The sequence below is a fragment of the Gorilla gorilla genome, chromosome 19, assembly GCF_029281585.2.
Source record: "Gorilla gorilla gorilla isolate KB3781 chromosome 19, NHGRI_mGorGor1-v2.1_pri, whole genome shotgun sequence".
NCBI classification, from domain to species: domain Eukaryota; kingdom Metazoa; phylum Chordata; class Mammalia; order Primates; family Hominidae; genus Gorilla; species Gorilla gorilla.
In genome coordinates this window covers 49,306,097-49,322,358 of record NC_073243.2, presented here as the reverse complement: position 1 = coordinate 49,322,358, position 16,262 = coordinate 49,306,097, and the positions used below count along the sequence as shown (strand labels likewise).

General features: G+C 38.5%; 1 protein-coding gene across 3 annotated transcripts in view; it reads right to left on the bottom strand.

Moving 5' to 3' along the window:
- Positions 1-495: 495 nt before the first annotated feature.
- ERCC8 (ERCC excision repair 8, CSA ubiquitin ligase complex subunit) overlaps positions 496-16,262 on the bottom strand; it is a 67,113-nt gene continuing 51,346 nt past the window's right edge. For all 3 annotated transcript variants that reach the window (XM_019013723.4, XM_055367848.2, XM_055367850.2), the window contains 2 exons: positions 14,057-14,137; positions 496-1,350 (listed from right to left, as the gene is read on the bottom strand). In XM_019013723.4, the coding sequence (XP_018869268.4) occupies positions 1,282-1,350; positions 14,057-14,137 (150 nt within the window). In that variant the 3' untranslated portion in view covers positions 496-1,281. The remainder of the gene's footprint in view (positions 1,351-14,056; positions 14,138-16,262) is intronic.

The window sequence follows — 16,262 nt, the reverse complement described above, 5'->3', positions numbered from 1 at the left end:
AGCTGGAAAGGTCTGATAGGAGGTCTAACCCTTATACACTCAAAAACTCAACAACTGGCTGGGTGCAGTGGCTCAAGCTTGTAATTCCAGCATTTTGAGAGGCCGAGGCGGGTGGATCATTTGAGGTCAGTAGTTCGCGACCAGCCTGGCCAACATGGTGAAACCCCATCTCTACTAAAAATACAAAAAAACTTAACTGGGCGCAGTGGTGGGAGCCTGTAATCCCAGCTATCAGGAGGCTGAGGCAGGAGAATTGCTTGAACCTGGGAGGTGAAGGCTGCAGTGAGCTGAGATCAAAACACTGCACTCCAGCCTGAGCGACAGAGTGAAACTCCATCTCAGGAAAAAAACAAAAAAACAAAAAACCCTCAACAACTGTATACTTTTGTTATTCAAGCTCATAAAAGCCTCATTTACTAGTCTACTGCTGGTAAGGATCAGGAAGGGAAAATTAAGATTACCTTCATGATAATCACGTGTGGGTTGACACAGACGGAGACAATAACATAGAAATTTTATTACAGCATTTCATGTTTAAGCCAGATTCCCTGCCAGGATATTTTCTGCTTGAATTAATGAGGCAGGATTTGGTCATACCTTAATGAGTTTCATTGAAAAAGAGTTCAAGCATTAGTGCAAACTGCCTTCTGACATTAAAATAAAATAAAGCAAAGATGGGATTTTCACAAAGTTAAAAGCCTCCCGTGATGCACATTTTGGATAGTAGGAGACATTGAGCCCCAAAATGTTTAACATAAAGCATGGTTAATTAAATGAAACCATTGAAAAATGTGAATACATGAAGAAGAAAGAATAAAATAATTTTGATGTTACCATTTTCAACTACTATTTTTGATATAATCATTCTTGGCAAAATCATTCTTGAAGGTGGAAACAAGCAGGCTGATAGTGCAGCAAGTAAGAGAAAGTCAATACTGATGGCCTCCACTTGCTGATCCTCTGAGACTGCATCTTATAGCTCATAAAATCTGCTGAAGGTCACAATTGAGGTACAACGACTTGTGTTACTTGTACTGTAGCAATGAGGGCTTTCCCAGGCCACAACATCTGGGATCAAGGAACACATTTTGACTAAATAAACTATACAGAAGTCTGTTTTAGGATTTTATGCAAATATTAACCTCATTTTAAAACATGAGGAAAAAAATTACCCACACTTAGGGCTAATGTAGCTGTCAGGAATAGACTGTACAGTTGAAAAAAACATACAGTCTCATTTAAAAAGTTTCAGCAGAGACACAAAGGTACTAAAGGTGATATTCATCCTTCTTCATCACTGCTGCTCCAGGCATCTTCAAAGGCCGGATTTAATTGTGATTTTGTTGTAGTCTAAAAAAAAAAAAAAGATAAAGAAAAAGGAAGATTCTGTTTTTTCTACTTCATAATTTTAGGCTCACAATAAAGTTATGAAATATATCAGATAAGTAGCAATTACATTATTTTGGAAGAAAATGTATAACTGTTAATTTCAGAACAAAAATAAGAAACAACCCATATACAATATAAGATAATGTAACTTCATTTGAAACAGACAATACCAGACTTTATCCAAACACCCTGTTTCCTTTAATCACTTCACAAATACATACATACACACATACATACATATACTATGATGCTGCCATTGCTCAAGGTATTTCTCAACAACTCTTTGGAATTACCTGGAGAAAGTGGCACTCTGATATCCATAGGCTAATAAGACTGGACTCCAGGTGTACAGTCTGACCTGACAGCCCAAAATATCAATGGTGGCAACTCTTTATTGTTTGGATGAAAATAACTTTTATAAATAAACAAATACCAAATATGGAGAATAAGGTATTCAAGCTGAATAATACCATTTTTAGTCCAAAAATAATGTGGGTTATTAGTAGTGATATTTATGTACTTATTTGTAAGCAGTGATATTTAATTACTTATTTTTATAGGTTGGTAGGGCAGTTCAGTAAAACATGCAAAATACGTCAGAAATGGTAACACGTTTATAGTCAGCACATAGGTTTCCCTCAGGAATTTGTCTGAAGGATGACATGCATCTAGATGATGTTTACTTAAAACAACAAGGTGATTAGCAACTACAGAAATTTTAATCATCTGTGGTATTTCAAATCAGTTCATTTTGGGGAAAACTTCTGAATAGCTACTTCCGATACTCATGCAAATAACTAAAAGGGCTTTAAGATGGTCTCATTGTTAAAGTAACTGGGTATTATGAGCCAGGTTTGCTTCTTTTTGTGCAACTTTTAGAACTACTACAATTTTATTCAGATTCCAATTCCAATGCTGTATTAGCATCAAGACTACTCTTCAGTTATTTTAGATTTATTGCCTTTTATAACTTAGAGAAATTTTTTTTTTTTTCCTTTTGAGACAGAATCTCACACTGTCGCCCAGGCTGGAGTGCAGTGGCGCGATCTCCGCTCACTGCAAGCTCCGCCTCCCGGGTTCACGCCATTGTCCTGCCTCAGCCTCCCAAGAAGCTGGGACTACAGACGCCTGCCACCACGCCCAGATAATTTTTTGTATTTTATTTATTTTTTCTTTTTTTTCTATTATACTGTAAGTTTTAGGGTACATGTGCACAACGTGCAGGTTTGTCACATATGTATATATGTGCCATGTTGGTGTGCTGCACCCATTAACTCGTCATTTAACATTAGGAATATCTCCTAATGCTATCCCTCCCCCTACCACCACCCCACAACAGGTCCCGGTGTGTGATGTTCCTCTTCCTGTGTCCATGTGTTCTCATTGTTCAATTCCCACCTATGAGTGAGAACTTGGCAGTGTTTGGGTTTTTGTCCTTGCAATAGTTTGTTGAGAATATGGTTTCCAGCTTCATCCATGTCCCTGCAAAGGACATGAACTCATCATTTTTTTATGGCTGCATAGTATTCCATGGTATATATGTGCCACATTTTCTTAATCCAGTCTATCACTGATGGACATTTGGGTTGGTTCCAAGTCTTTGCTATTGTGAATAGTGCCGCAATAAACATACGTGTGCATGTATCTTTATAGCAGCATGTTTTATAATCCTTTGGGTATATACCCAGTAATGGGATGGCTGGGTCAAATGGTATTTCTAGTTCTAGATTCCTGAGGAATTGCCACACTGACTTCCACAATGGTTGAACTAGTTTACAGTCCCACCAACAGTGTAAAAGTGTTCCTATTTCTCCACATCCTCTCCAGCACCTGTTCCCTGACTTTTTAATGATCACCGTTCTAACTGGTGTGAGATGGTATCTCACTGTGGTTTTGATTTGCATTTCTCTGATGGCCAGTGATGATGAGCATTTTTTCATGTGTCTTTTGGCTGCATAAATGTCTTCTTTTGAGAAGTGTCTGTTCATATCCTTCGTCCACTTTTTGATGGGGTTGTTTGTTTTCTTGTAAATTTGTTTGAGTCCATTGTAGGTTCTGGATATTAGCCCTTTGTCAGATGAGTAGATTGCAAAAATTTTCTCCCATTCTGTAGGTTGCCTGTTCACTCTGATGGTAGTTTCTTTTGCTGTGCAGAAGCTCTTTAGTTTAATTAGATCCCACTTGTCAATTTTGGCTTTTGTTGCCATTGCTTTTGGTGTTTTAGACATGAAGTCCTTGCCCATGCCTATGTCCTGAATGGTATTGCCTAGGTTTTCTTCTGGGGTTTTTATGGTTTTAGGTCTAACATTTAAGTCTTTAATCCATCTTGAATTGATTTTTGTATAAGGTGTAAGGAAGGGATCCAGTTTCAGCTTTCTACATATGGCTAGCCAGTTATCTCAGCACCATTTATTAAATAGGGAATCCTTTCCCCATTTCTTGTTTTTGTCAGGTTTGTCAAAGATCAGATGGTTGTAGATATACAGCATTACTTCTGAGGGCTCTGTTCTGTTCCATTGGTCTATATCTCTGTTTTGGTACCAGTACCATGCTGTTTTGGTTACTGTAGCCTTGTAGTGTAGTTTGAAGTCAGGTACTGTGATGCCTCCAGCTTTGTTCTTTTGGCTTAGGATTGACTTGGCAATGTGGGCTCTTTTTTGGTTCCACATGAACTTTAGTTTTTTCCAATTCTGTGAAGAAAGTCATTGGTAGCATGGGGATGGCACTGAATCTACAAATTACGTTGGGAAGTATGGCCATTTTCACAATATTGATTCTTCCTACCCATGAGCATGGAATGTTCTTCCATTTGTTTGTATCCTCTTTTATTTCCTTGAGCAGTGGTTTGTAGTTCTCCTTGAAGAGGTCCTTCACATCCCTTGTAAGTTGGATTCCTAGGTATTTTATTCTCTTTGAAGCAGTTGTGAATGGAAGTTCACTCGTGATTTGGCTGTTTGTCTGTTATTGGTGTATAAGAATGCTTGTGATTTTTGCACGTTGATTTTGTATCCTGAGACTTTGCTGAAGTTGCTTATCAGCTTAAGGAGATTTTGGGCTGAGACAATGGGGTTTTCTAGATATACAGTCATGTCATCTGCAAACAGGGACAATTTGACTTCCTCTTTTCCTAACTGAATACCCTTTATTTCCTTTTCCTGCCTGATTGCCCTGGCCAGAACTTACAACACTATGTTGACTAGGAGTGGTGAGAGAGGGCATCCCTCTCTTGTGCCTGTTTTCAAAGGGAATGCTTCCAGTTTTTGCCCATTCAGTATGATATTGGCTGTGGGTTTGTCATAGATAGCTCTTATTGTTTTGAGATACGTCCCATCAATACCTAATTTATTGAGAGTTTTTAGCATGAAGGTTGTTGAATTTTGTCAAAGGCCTTTTCTGTATCTATTGAGATAATCATCTGGTTTTTGTCATTGGTTCTGTTTATATGCTGTATTACGTTTATTGATTTGTGTATGTTGAACCAGCCTTGCATCCCAGGGATGAAGCCCACTTGTTCATGGTGGATAAGCTTTTTGATGTGCTGCTGGATTCAGTTTGCCAGTATTTTATTAAGGATTTTTGCATTGATGTTCATCAGGGATATTGGTGTAAAATTCTCTTTTTTTGTTGTGTCTCTGCCAGGCTTTGGTATCAGGATGATGCAAACGAGTTAGGGAGGATTCCCTCTTTTTCTATTGATTGGAATAGTTTCAGAAAGAATGGTACCAGCTCCTCCTTGTACCTGTGGTAGAATTCGGCTGTGAATCCATCTGGTCCTGGACTTCTTTTGCTTGGTAAGCTATTAATGATTGCCTCAATTTCAGAGCCTGTTATTGGTCTATTCAGAGATTCAACTTCTTCCTCGTTTAGTCTTGGGAGGGTGTATGTGTCCAGGAATTTATCCATTTCTTCTAGATTTTCTAGTTTATTTGCATAGAGGTGTTTATAGTATTCTGATGGTAGTTTGTATTTCTGTGGGATTGGTGGTGATATCCCCTTTATCATTTTTTTTTTGCATCTATTTGATTCTGCTCTCTTTTCTTCGTTATTACTCTTGCTAGTGGTCTATCAATTTTGTTGATCTTTTAAAAAAAACCAGCTCCTGGATTCATTGATTTTTTGAAGGGTTTTTTGTGTCGCTATTTCCTTCAGTTCTGCTCTGACCTTAGTTATTTCTTACCTTCTGCTAGCTTTTGAATGTGTTTGCTCTTGCTTCTCTAGTTTTTTTAATTGTGATGTTAGGGTGTCCATTTTAGATCTTTCCTGCTTTCTCATGTGGGCATTTAGTGCTATAAATTGCCCTCTACACACTGCTTTGAATGTGTCCCAGAGATTCTGGTATGTTGTGTCTTTGTTCTCATTGGTTTCAAAGAACATCTTTATTTCTGCCTTCATTTTGTTATGTACCCAGTAGTCATTCAGGAGCAGGTTGTTCAGTTTCCATGTAGTTGAGCGGTTTTGAGTGTGATTCTCAATCGTGAGTTCTAGTTTGATTGCACTGTGGTCTGAGAGATAGTTTGTTATAATTTCTGTTCTTTTACATTTGCTGAGGAGTGCTTTACTTCCAACTATGTGGTCAGTTTTGGAATAGGTGTGGTGTGGTGCTGAAAAGAATGTATACTCTGTTGATTTGGGGTGGAGAGTTCTGTAGATGTCTATTAGGTCTGCTTGGTGCAGAGCTGAGTTCAATTCCTGGATATCCTTGTTGACTTTCTGTCTCATTGATCTGTCTAATGTTGACAGTGGGGTGTTAAAGTCTCCCATTATTATTGTGTGGGAGTCTAAGTCTCTTTGTAGGTCTCTAAGGACTTGTTTTATGAATCTGGGTGCTCCTGTATTGGGTGCATATATATTTAGGATAGTTAGCTCTTCTTGTTGAATTGATCCCTTTACCATTATGTAATGGCCTTATCTCTTTTGATCTTTGTTGGTTTAAAGTCTGTTTTATCAGAGACTAGGATTACAACCTCTGCCTCTTTTTGTTTTCCATTTGCTTGGTAGATCTTCCTCCATCCCTTTATTTTGAGCCTATGTGTGTCTCTGCACGTGAGATGGGTTTCCTGAATACAGCACACTGATGGGTCTTGGCTCTTTATCCAATTTGCCAGTCTGTGTCTTTTAATTGGAGCAGTTAGCCCATTTACATTTCAGGTTAATATTGTTATGTGTGAATTTGATCCTGTCATGATGACATTAGCTGGTTATTTTGCTTGTTAGTTGATGCAGTTTCTTCGTAGCCTCGATGGTCTTTACAATTTGGCATGTTTTTGCAGTGGCTGGTACTGGTTGTTCCTTTCCATGTTTAGTGCCTCTTTCAGGAGCTCTTTTAGGGCAGGCCTGGTGGTGACAAAATCTCTCAGCATTTGCTTGTCTGTAAAGGATTTTATTTCTCCTTCACTTATGAAGCTTAGTTTGGCTGGATATGAAATTCTGGGTCGAAAATTCTTCTCTTTAAGAATGTTGAATATTGGCCCCCACTCTCTTCTGGCTTGTAGAGTTTCTGCCGAGAGATCTGCTGTTAGTCTGATGGGGTTCCGTTTGTGGGTCACCCGACCTTTCTCTCTAGCTGCCCTTAACATTTTTTCCTTCATTTCAGCTTTGGGGAATCTGACAATTATGTGTCTGGGAGTTGCTCTTCTCAAGGAGTATCTTTGTGGCGTTCTCTGTATTTCCTGAATTTGAATGTTGGCCTGACTTGCTAGATTGGGGAAGTTCTCCTGGATAATATCCTGCAGAGTGTTTTCCAACTTGGTTCCATTCTCCCCGTCACTTTCAGGTACACCAATCAGATGTAGATTTGGTCTTTTCACATAGTCCCATATTTCTTGGAGGCTTTGTTCATTTCTTTTTATTCTTTTTTCTCTAAACTTCTCTTCTTGCTTCATTTCATTCATTTGATCTTCCATCACTGATACCCTTTCTTCCAGTTGATCAAATCAGCTACTGAGGCTTGAACATTCATCACGTAGTTCTCGTGCCGTGGTTTTCAGCTCCATCAGGTCGTTTAAGGACTTCTCTGCATTGGTTATTCTAGTTAGCCATTTGTCTAATTTTTTTTCAAGGTTTTTGACTTCTTTGCCATGGGTTCAAACTTCCTCCTTTAGCCCGGAGTAGTTTGATCGTCTGAAGCCTTTTTTTCTCAACTCGTCAATGTCATTCTCCATCCAGTTTGTTCTGTAGCTGGTGAGGAGCTGCGTTCCTTTGGAGGAGGAGAGGTGCTCTGACTTTTAGAGTTTCCAGTTTTTCTAATCTGTTTTTTCCCCATCTTTGTGGTTTTATCTACCTTTCGTCTTTGATGATGGTGATGTACAGATGGGGTTTTGGTGTGGATGTCCTTTCTGCTTGTTAGTTTTCCTTCTAACAGTCAGGACCCTCAGCAGCAGGTCTGTTGAAGTTTGCTGGAGGTCCACTCCAGACCGTTTGCCTGGCTATCAGCTCAGAGGCTGCAGAACAGCAGATATTGGTGAATAGCAAATGTTGCTAGCCGATCGTTCCTCTGGGAGTTTTGTCTCAGAGGGGTACCCGGCTCTGTGAGGTGTCAGTCTGCCCCTACTGGGGGGTGCCTCCCAGTTTGGCTACCCGGGCATCAAGGACCCACTTGAGGAGGCAGTCTGTCTGTTCTCAGATCTCCAGCTGCGTGCTGGGAGAACCACTATTCTCTTCAAAGCTGTCAGACAGGGACATTTAAGTCTGCAGAGGTTTCTGCTCCCTTTTGTTTGGCTATACCGTGCCCCCAGAGGTGAAGTCTACAGAGGCCAGCAGGCCTCCTTGAGCTGTGGTGGGCTCCACCCAGTTTGATCTTCCCAGCCGCTTTGTTTACCTACTCAAGCCTCAGCAATGGCGGGCGCCCCTCCCCCAGCCTGGCTGCCGCCTTGCAGTTTGATCTCAGACTGCTGTGCTAGCAATGGGTGAGGCTCTGTGGGCGTGGGACCCTCCGGGCCAGGCGCAGGATATAATCTCCTGGTGTGCTGTTTGGTAAGACCATTGGAAAAGCGCAGTATTAGGGTGGGAGTGACCCGATTTTCCAGGTGCCGTCTGTCACCCCTTTCTGTGACTAGGAAAGGGAATTCCCTGACCCGTTGCGCTTCCCGGGTGAGGCGATGCCTCACCCTGCTTTGGCTCATGCTCAGTGCGCTGCACCCACTGTCCTGCACCCACTGTCCGACACTCCCCAGTGAGATGAACCTAGTACCTCAGTTGGAAATGCATAAATCACCTGTCTTCTGCATCGCTCACGCTGGGAGCTGTAGACTGGAGCTGTTCCTATCCGGCCATCTTGGCTCCACCTAGTTTTTTGTATTTTTAGTAGAGACGGGGTTTCACTGTGTTAGCCAGGATGATCTCGATCTCCTGATCTCATGATCTGCCTACCTCAGCCTCCCAGAGTGCTGGGATTACAGGCGTGAGCCACTGTGCCCGGCTTAGAAACATTTTTTAATGGTAACCCCTACTGCATGTCTGAGAATGTTCATTTTCCTTTTGATGAATATGATAACTCTGAATCTTAGAATTCAATCAATGAAAACAGTAGAAAAAGTTACGTGTTCCTAGTACATTTCCCAAGTATCAGCTAGAAGAGTTGGAAAACAATATGTTAATTTAGGCATTCTTTATTGTTAATACATTATTAAACTTAATGTCAGCTATACTCCAAATGTCCAGAAACAAAACTATTATTATTGTTATTTGAGATGGAGTCTTGCTCTGTCGCCCAGGCTGGAGTGCAGTGGCATGATCTTGGCTCACTGCAACCTCTGCCCCCTAGGTTCAAGTGAGTCTTCTGCCTCAGCTTCCTAAGTAGCTGTGACTATAGGTGCATGCCACTGGCAAATTTTTGTATTTTTAGTAGAGATGGGGTTTCACCATATTAGCTAGGCTGGTCTTGAACTCCAGATCTTGTGATCTGCCAGCCTTGGCCTCCCAAAGTGCTGGGATTACAGGTGTGAGCCACCAATCCCGGGCACGAAACTATTATTAAACCTCAGGTAACTACTCACTGATTTCTAGCCACAGTACACTTATTTGCAACAGTTGTATACTGAAGTCTGTTCATTTTGTCTTTCATCCAAACGTTTACTGAATTTCCTGTCTTTTTGGGTTGTCAATTTGACTATTAAATTAGCTTATTTAGCGAGAGTTTATTAAAAGACATCTTGTCATTGGGGGTTAGCTGACTCCTCTTCCCTACTCTGTCTCTAGAAGCCTTTAACTTGCCTTTGATAACTACCAAAAATAGCCCTGGGAACACACACACACACACACACACACACACACACACACACACAAACACACACGTCTCTAGGTGGATAAGCCACACGAGGGCCATGCTTCCCAATCCTACTATGGAAGCCCAGTGTGTAACCTATTAAAAATTTTAATTTCAGTTGAAAACTCAACAGAAAAGCAAAATTATACTTCATTATAAATTATTTTTGTATGGTAAGCAAAGAAACAAAAATAAATGAAAATCATAATCAGTTGCATACAAATTATTTCACTTTTCAGTGAAATAATGATATATGAATGCATTACAGTATTTTAGAAATACATTTTATTGCCAAAACAATCACAAATAAAATATTATACTGGTAGTATGATAAAGCGGCAGTAAAAATCTTGTAGATGGATGTGGTACACATTACCATTTGAGACCCACTGATCAAGTGTCACTACTATTATTTCAGTTTTCTCTACAACATCTCCTCCTAGTGGACATGCAGTCTGTGCTTGAACATATTCATCTATATCTCACCAGGTGACAGATAGCGTCAATGTTATAGAAATAATGAAGCATGAGTTTAGAGGGGACCTAGTTATGAGTTTAGAGAAGGAATAGAACCAAACTTAACATCTACAAGGATATTTCTTGATAACTTTCAAATTTCTGACTGCTAATTAGTGGCAAGTCTCAGGTTGTTTGTCAGCAAGTGATTATACATTGACACAAGTGATATGTAAAACAGTTATGTATTGTGTGAATGTCAAAACAAAGTAAGATTCTTAGTGAGAGGTCAGGTTTAAACTGGAATAAACCTGCCCTATAGATCTCAGGCAGGAAAAAGTAATTAGGAGTTATAGATAGGCTTGTCTTGACGAGACCAGCTTTTAGAAAGGAGGGTCAAAAGGAAGCCAGATTCCTCAAAATATAATAAAACAGTCTGCCAACTAAATAAAAGGATTTATAGTTAAAGACCATAAATCCTGTCCCTATCATCCAGTGTTCTTCCTTTCTTTAGATAGAATTAAATTCATTTTCTACTTTGGATATCAGGAGAAACACCCCTAAGGGATTACATCTTGGTTGATGGGGAGGTAACTCTCATCTGAAGAATGAATTTGAAAGGAAACCTAAGAATAACTTTGATTAGACAATTCTGATATTTGGAAATATTATAAGCTTGTCCCAGATCATAAGTATAATAAATGGCAGAACTGGGATTCAAACCCAGTTTCCTGAAGCTAAAGACTAAGTATGTGGGCTGAGGGTGGTGGCTCAAGCCTGTAATCCCAGCACTTTGGGAGGCCGAGGCGTGTGGATCACGAGGTCAGGAGATCGAGATCATCCTGTGAATTGTGAAACCCCATCTCTACTAAAAATACAAGAAATTAGCCGGGGGTGGTGGTGGGCGCCTGTAGTCCCAGCTACTCGGGAGGCTGAGGCAGGAGAATGGCATGAACCCAGGAGGCGGAGCTTGCAGTGAACCGAGATCATGCCACTGCACTCCAGCCTGGGTGACAGAGCAAGACTGCTTCTCAAAAAAAAAAGACTATGTGTATGTATATGTGTGTGTGTGTGTTTTTTTTTGTTTTCTAGTGTGGTATACTGCCTCCTTGGGAAATAAATATCAAATAAATATACTTATTTTGTAGTTGGGATAAAAGCACTTTTAAACATGGCTTAAATTATAAACATACATGTAAGGAATAGGATCTTCTGGACAGACTATTCTACTGGGATCCGCATCATGATCACATTCATGTTCTGCCTATATTCACAGGAATGTTTCAAGCTAAAATTTTATGGAAATAACCTTAGCACATACCATTTTATATTAATAAGAGAATGACTGCTATCTTAAAATATATGAACATGACATTTTTAAAGGTAAGGTTTTATAGCTCTAAAACAAATACAAAACTCAACTTGATATTTGTATATCTCTATGTGATTTTCTAACTTGTTTTGCTTAATTTCTCATATACAAAAGTTTGTTTACACGAAGAGTTCAAACTATCACTATAATGACATAACAAGGAAATAAACCATCAGTCACATATTACCTTTTTTTTTTCCTTTGAGTCAAGATCTCACTCTGTCACCCAGGCTGGAGTATAGTGGTGCAATTGTGGCTCACTGTAGCCTTGAACTCTTGGGCTCAAGTGATCCTCCCACCTCACCCTCTTAAGTAGCTGGAACTACAAGTGTAAAGCTACCAAACCTGGCTAATTTTGTTTATTTTTTGTAGAAATGGGGTCTTTCTATGTTGCCTAGGCTGGTCTTGAACTCCTGGACTCAAGAGATTCTCCCACCTCAGCCTCTCAAAGTGCTGGGATTACAGATGTGAGCCACCACACCTGGCCACATATTATCTTTAAGAATTAAACAATTTAGTATTCTTCTAACATCCTTTTCTATACATAAGTCACTATAGATTTACTTTTCATTTATTTTTACTGTTTTCATTTGGTAAATAAAATGTTATATTTCCTAACATGGCTTACAGTGTTAACTTGGGTTTAATGTATACAGCAATTCCCAAAGGGCAGGACACAATAATTACATAATGAAATGTAAAATAAATGGCTAAACCTAATTATTTGACCATATTAAGCTTTATACAGAAGAATATTCTGACACCAAAAGCAGCTGTATGCTAAAGTTAATCAAGCCACAATAAACCAAATTAGACGTGATAAAATCTGGAAGTATGCATATGGCATTGGGTAGCTACTTAAAGATTTATCAAAAGGTATTTTTTTCTCTTTATTTGGATTAAGGACAAAAGAAAATAATTCACAGGTTTACACAGCAGTAAACCTTAGCAGCTGAAAATTTAGGTATGAAATATATATTGTCAATAGCTGTGAGATGCTATCAACCACCTCTATACAAATTATATTTTCATGTGGTTTTTGACATAGTCCTTTTTTCATAAAGGAACTAAACACAGTATATGAAAAATGTTTTTTGAATGTCAAACGTGCTCTATCAATAACTTTTCCTTCACCTCCATTTAAGATGCTTCTACTATGACTTGGTTAAGATTACCTTAAGGTATTTCTAACTACATTATTTATATTTCCAACTTAAAGAAATATATGTATATATATATAAACATTGTTTTTAGACATTGCTTTTAGACTTTTTATATTGTAGAAATTAAGATAAATGAGGATGATTATTAGGAGAATAAACCTTGGTGGGAGAGAAACCGCCTTTAAACAGCCTATATCTTCCTACTGCTTGATGTGAAAGTTAAAAAAAAATACAGAGGCTATTACTTTAGGTCAGGGACAATGGTCTTGTTCATCTTTGTTTACCTACTGCGTTTTTGAGGTCTTTATTTACACTGTCATGCTTATACTGATTTATGTTCTACGAAAGGCACTGTCAGACTGCTGGTAGGAGTGTAAACTGGTAAAATTTGACATGAGAACAAAGTCTTAAAAATGTTGGCTGGGGGTAGTGGCTCATGCCTGTAATCCCAGCACTTTGGGAGGCCAAGGCAGGTGGATCACTTGAGGTCAGGAGTTGAAGACCAGCCTGACAAACATGGTGAGACCACGTCTCTACTAAAAACACAAAAATTAGCCAGGCATGGTGGTGGGCACCTGTAATCCCAGCTACTTGGGAGGCTGAGGCAGGATAATTGCTTGAACCCAGGAGGCAAAAGTTGCAGTGAGCCGAGATCACGCCACTGCACTCCAGCCTGGGTGACAGAGTGAGACTCCATCTCAAAAAAATAAAAATAAAAATAAAAAAAGAAAAGAAAAGAAAAGAAAAAAAGTGATATATAATAATTTAAGAGATAATTCCACTTTTAGGAATCTATCTAGAGACATAGTCAGAAATATTAACAATTTTTGAACAGATATTTACCTTGATGTTTACAATAATCAACAGAAATGCCTCCAAGTAGGTAAATATTTGAATTGCTTTTATCAATGACAGAATATCATCAGAAATGTTTACACATAGTTATTAATGACATGAAAAAAGACTTATTGTACAATGTTAATGAGAAAAGTGAGATACCAAGTTGAATGTCCAACCATGATATGAACTATGTTAAAAAACATATGCATAGGAAAAAACAGTTATGAAACAAATCAAAATGTTAATATTGATTGATTTGAGGAATTTTATGTTCTTCTTTTGATATTTTTCTGAATTTTCCAAATGTATTAAAATAGTCAAATTATTTTTACAGAAATTACCAAAAATGCTTTTTTGTTGTTGTTGTTCTGAGATGGGGTCTCACTACATTGCCCAGGCTGGTCTTGATTTCTGGGCTCAAGTGATCATCTTGCCTCAGTCTTCCAGGTACCTGGGACTATAGGTGCATGCCACTGGCAAGAAATGCTTTAAAAGTCTCTCTCACATAAAGTAACAAAACATTATTTCTTATGATTTAGAAGTCACTGTACCATTTGTGAAAATAATATTTACCTCATCATCATCAGGAACTGGTTCATATAAGGATGGAACCCAAGCCAGAATGTTGCAGTCTCTGCTACCACTATAAAGTTCCTATAACACAGAAGGCAAAGATGATACTGTGGATCAAGAGCTGATACCAAACTGAAATGAATTATATCATTTTTGAAATAATTAGGTCATAACAATTAGATTAATGCTATTTCTACTCCCTAAAGAAACTAGGCCAATGCTGTTTTTCCTTTGTTTCTTTGTTAGTAAAGCTTTGTTTTGTATTTAAAAATAGTATTAGGATTTGTCAGAGCTTACTAATGGTGTGAAAATTTTACAAACACACCCCAAATCCTAGCAGTTTTATCAATTATAGTATCCATATATTTCTAATGTCAGAGAAAGAAAAAAATAGTTTGTCTTTCTGTGTCCAAATAACTGAGCTTCAATAAAGACTTCAGTGAAGAAACCATATGAGCTTCTACTAAAATAGGCCAAGTTCTCAAAACGTTTTATTTAACTTACAGCTGCCTAACTGGCTGCAATTCAACAGAAGAGCTTGAAGATGTATATCCCATGCCTGTTGAGAAGTTTACTTCATAAGGGGAAGCTTGGGGTGATGCACAGCCTATGTCAATGTCTACGGATATGCTGATTGCTTATGGCTGAACAATGCTCATGCCCCTCCCCAACAAAACCGAAGAAATATGTTATATTGGCTTTTTTCCTCTGCTGTTTAATACAATTTATTTTTATTATTGTACATCTCAAAAACAATATGAGGCATGGTATAATTGTGTTTTTTATCTAAGTAAGGATGTGGGAAAAGGGAAAATAAGATTATATAGTAATTTATAGAAAATGTAGATTTAAATAATTATTAGATATACATTACCAAATTTCCTAAATAAAACAAAATTTTGTTGACTGTATTACAAAATCTAGACTATATGGTTACACTAACTGTGGCTGATGCAAAGATATATATGTTCAGTGCCCTTGAGTAATTTTATTCCCCTGAGAAGGCCAGGTAATGCCCAAGATAACTTGGTCAGATAAGCTTATAGAGCAATTCACAATAAGTACTAACACACCCAGTGAAGACGTAAAGGAAATTCTGTACATGTTCAAGAAAGAGATATTGAAAGCAGCAACATTTAAATTAGAATGACTAACAAAGAACACTTAGATAGAAGGATTTACATTAAGCCTTGAAGTATCTGTGATAGATGGAGGAGTTCATTTGGGCAATTAGATTTTCTTAAAAAATAATCTCAAAATGTAAGTTACAAGTGCAGTCCAAAAGACTTCTTTTCCCCCTTGAATCATATGAGAGTAAGTTGCCAACATTAGGCCTTTTACTCTTGAATCATTCAGTGTATTTTTCCTGTGAACAAGGGTACTTCCCCTTATAGTTACAAAGTAACCAACAAAATCATATTATTACCGCCATCTAAAGACCACATTCATGTTTCATTATTTGTTCCAATACTGTCCTTTATAGCAAAAGGGACCAGTTAAAAATCACATGCTGCACTTAGTCGTCAAGTCTCTTTAGTTTTCAAGCTGGAACAGTTCTTCAGTCTCTTTGGCTTTTCTGACTTTGACAATTTTGAAGATGTACAGTAGTTACTTTGTAGACTGTCCTTCACATTTGGCTTGTCTTATGTTTCCTCATGATTAAATTTGAGTGATCCAATTTGGCCAGGAATATCACAGAAGTGATGTCCCATAACTGGGATGCTAACTTAGATTATTTGATGAAGGTGATATGTGCCAGGCTCCTTCAGGGTAAAATTAATCTTTTTAGTTTGTAATTCATATTTTGTAGGGTGATATGTCGAGATTATATAAATATCTCATTCCTCATCAAATTTTCAATTTATTAATTTACTTACTTATCCCAGCCTAGATTCATGAATTCATATTCTGTTGCCCATGTTGGAGTGCAGTGGTGTGAACACGGCTCACTCCATCTCCTGGACTCAAGCAATCCTCTTGCTTCAGCCTCCTGCACAGCTGGGACTACAGGTATATACCACCACACCTGGCTGATTTTTTGATTTTTTTGTAAATACAGGGCCTCATTCTGTCACCTAGGCTGGCCTGGAACTCCTGGGCTCAAGTGATGCTTTCGGCCTCCCAAAGTGCTGGGATTACAGGCATGAGCCACTGTGTGCAGCCATTGGCACGATTTTAATCCATTCTAGGCACACCTATTAGAGAA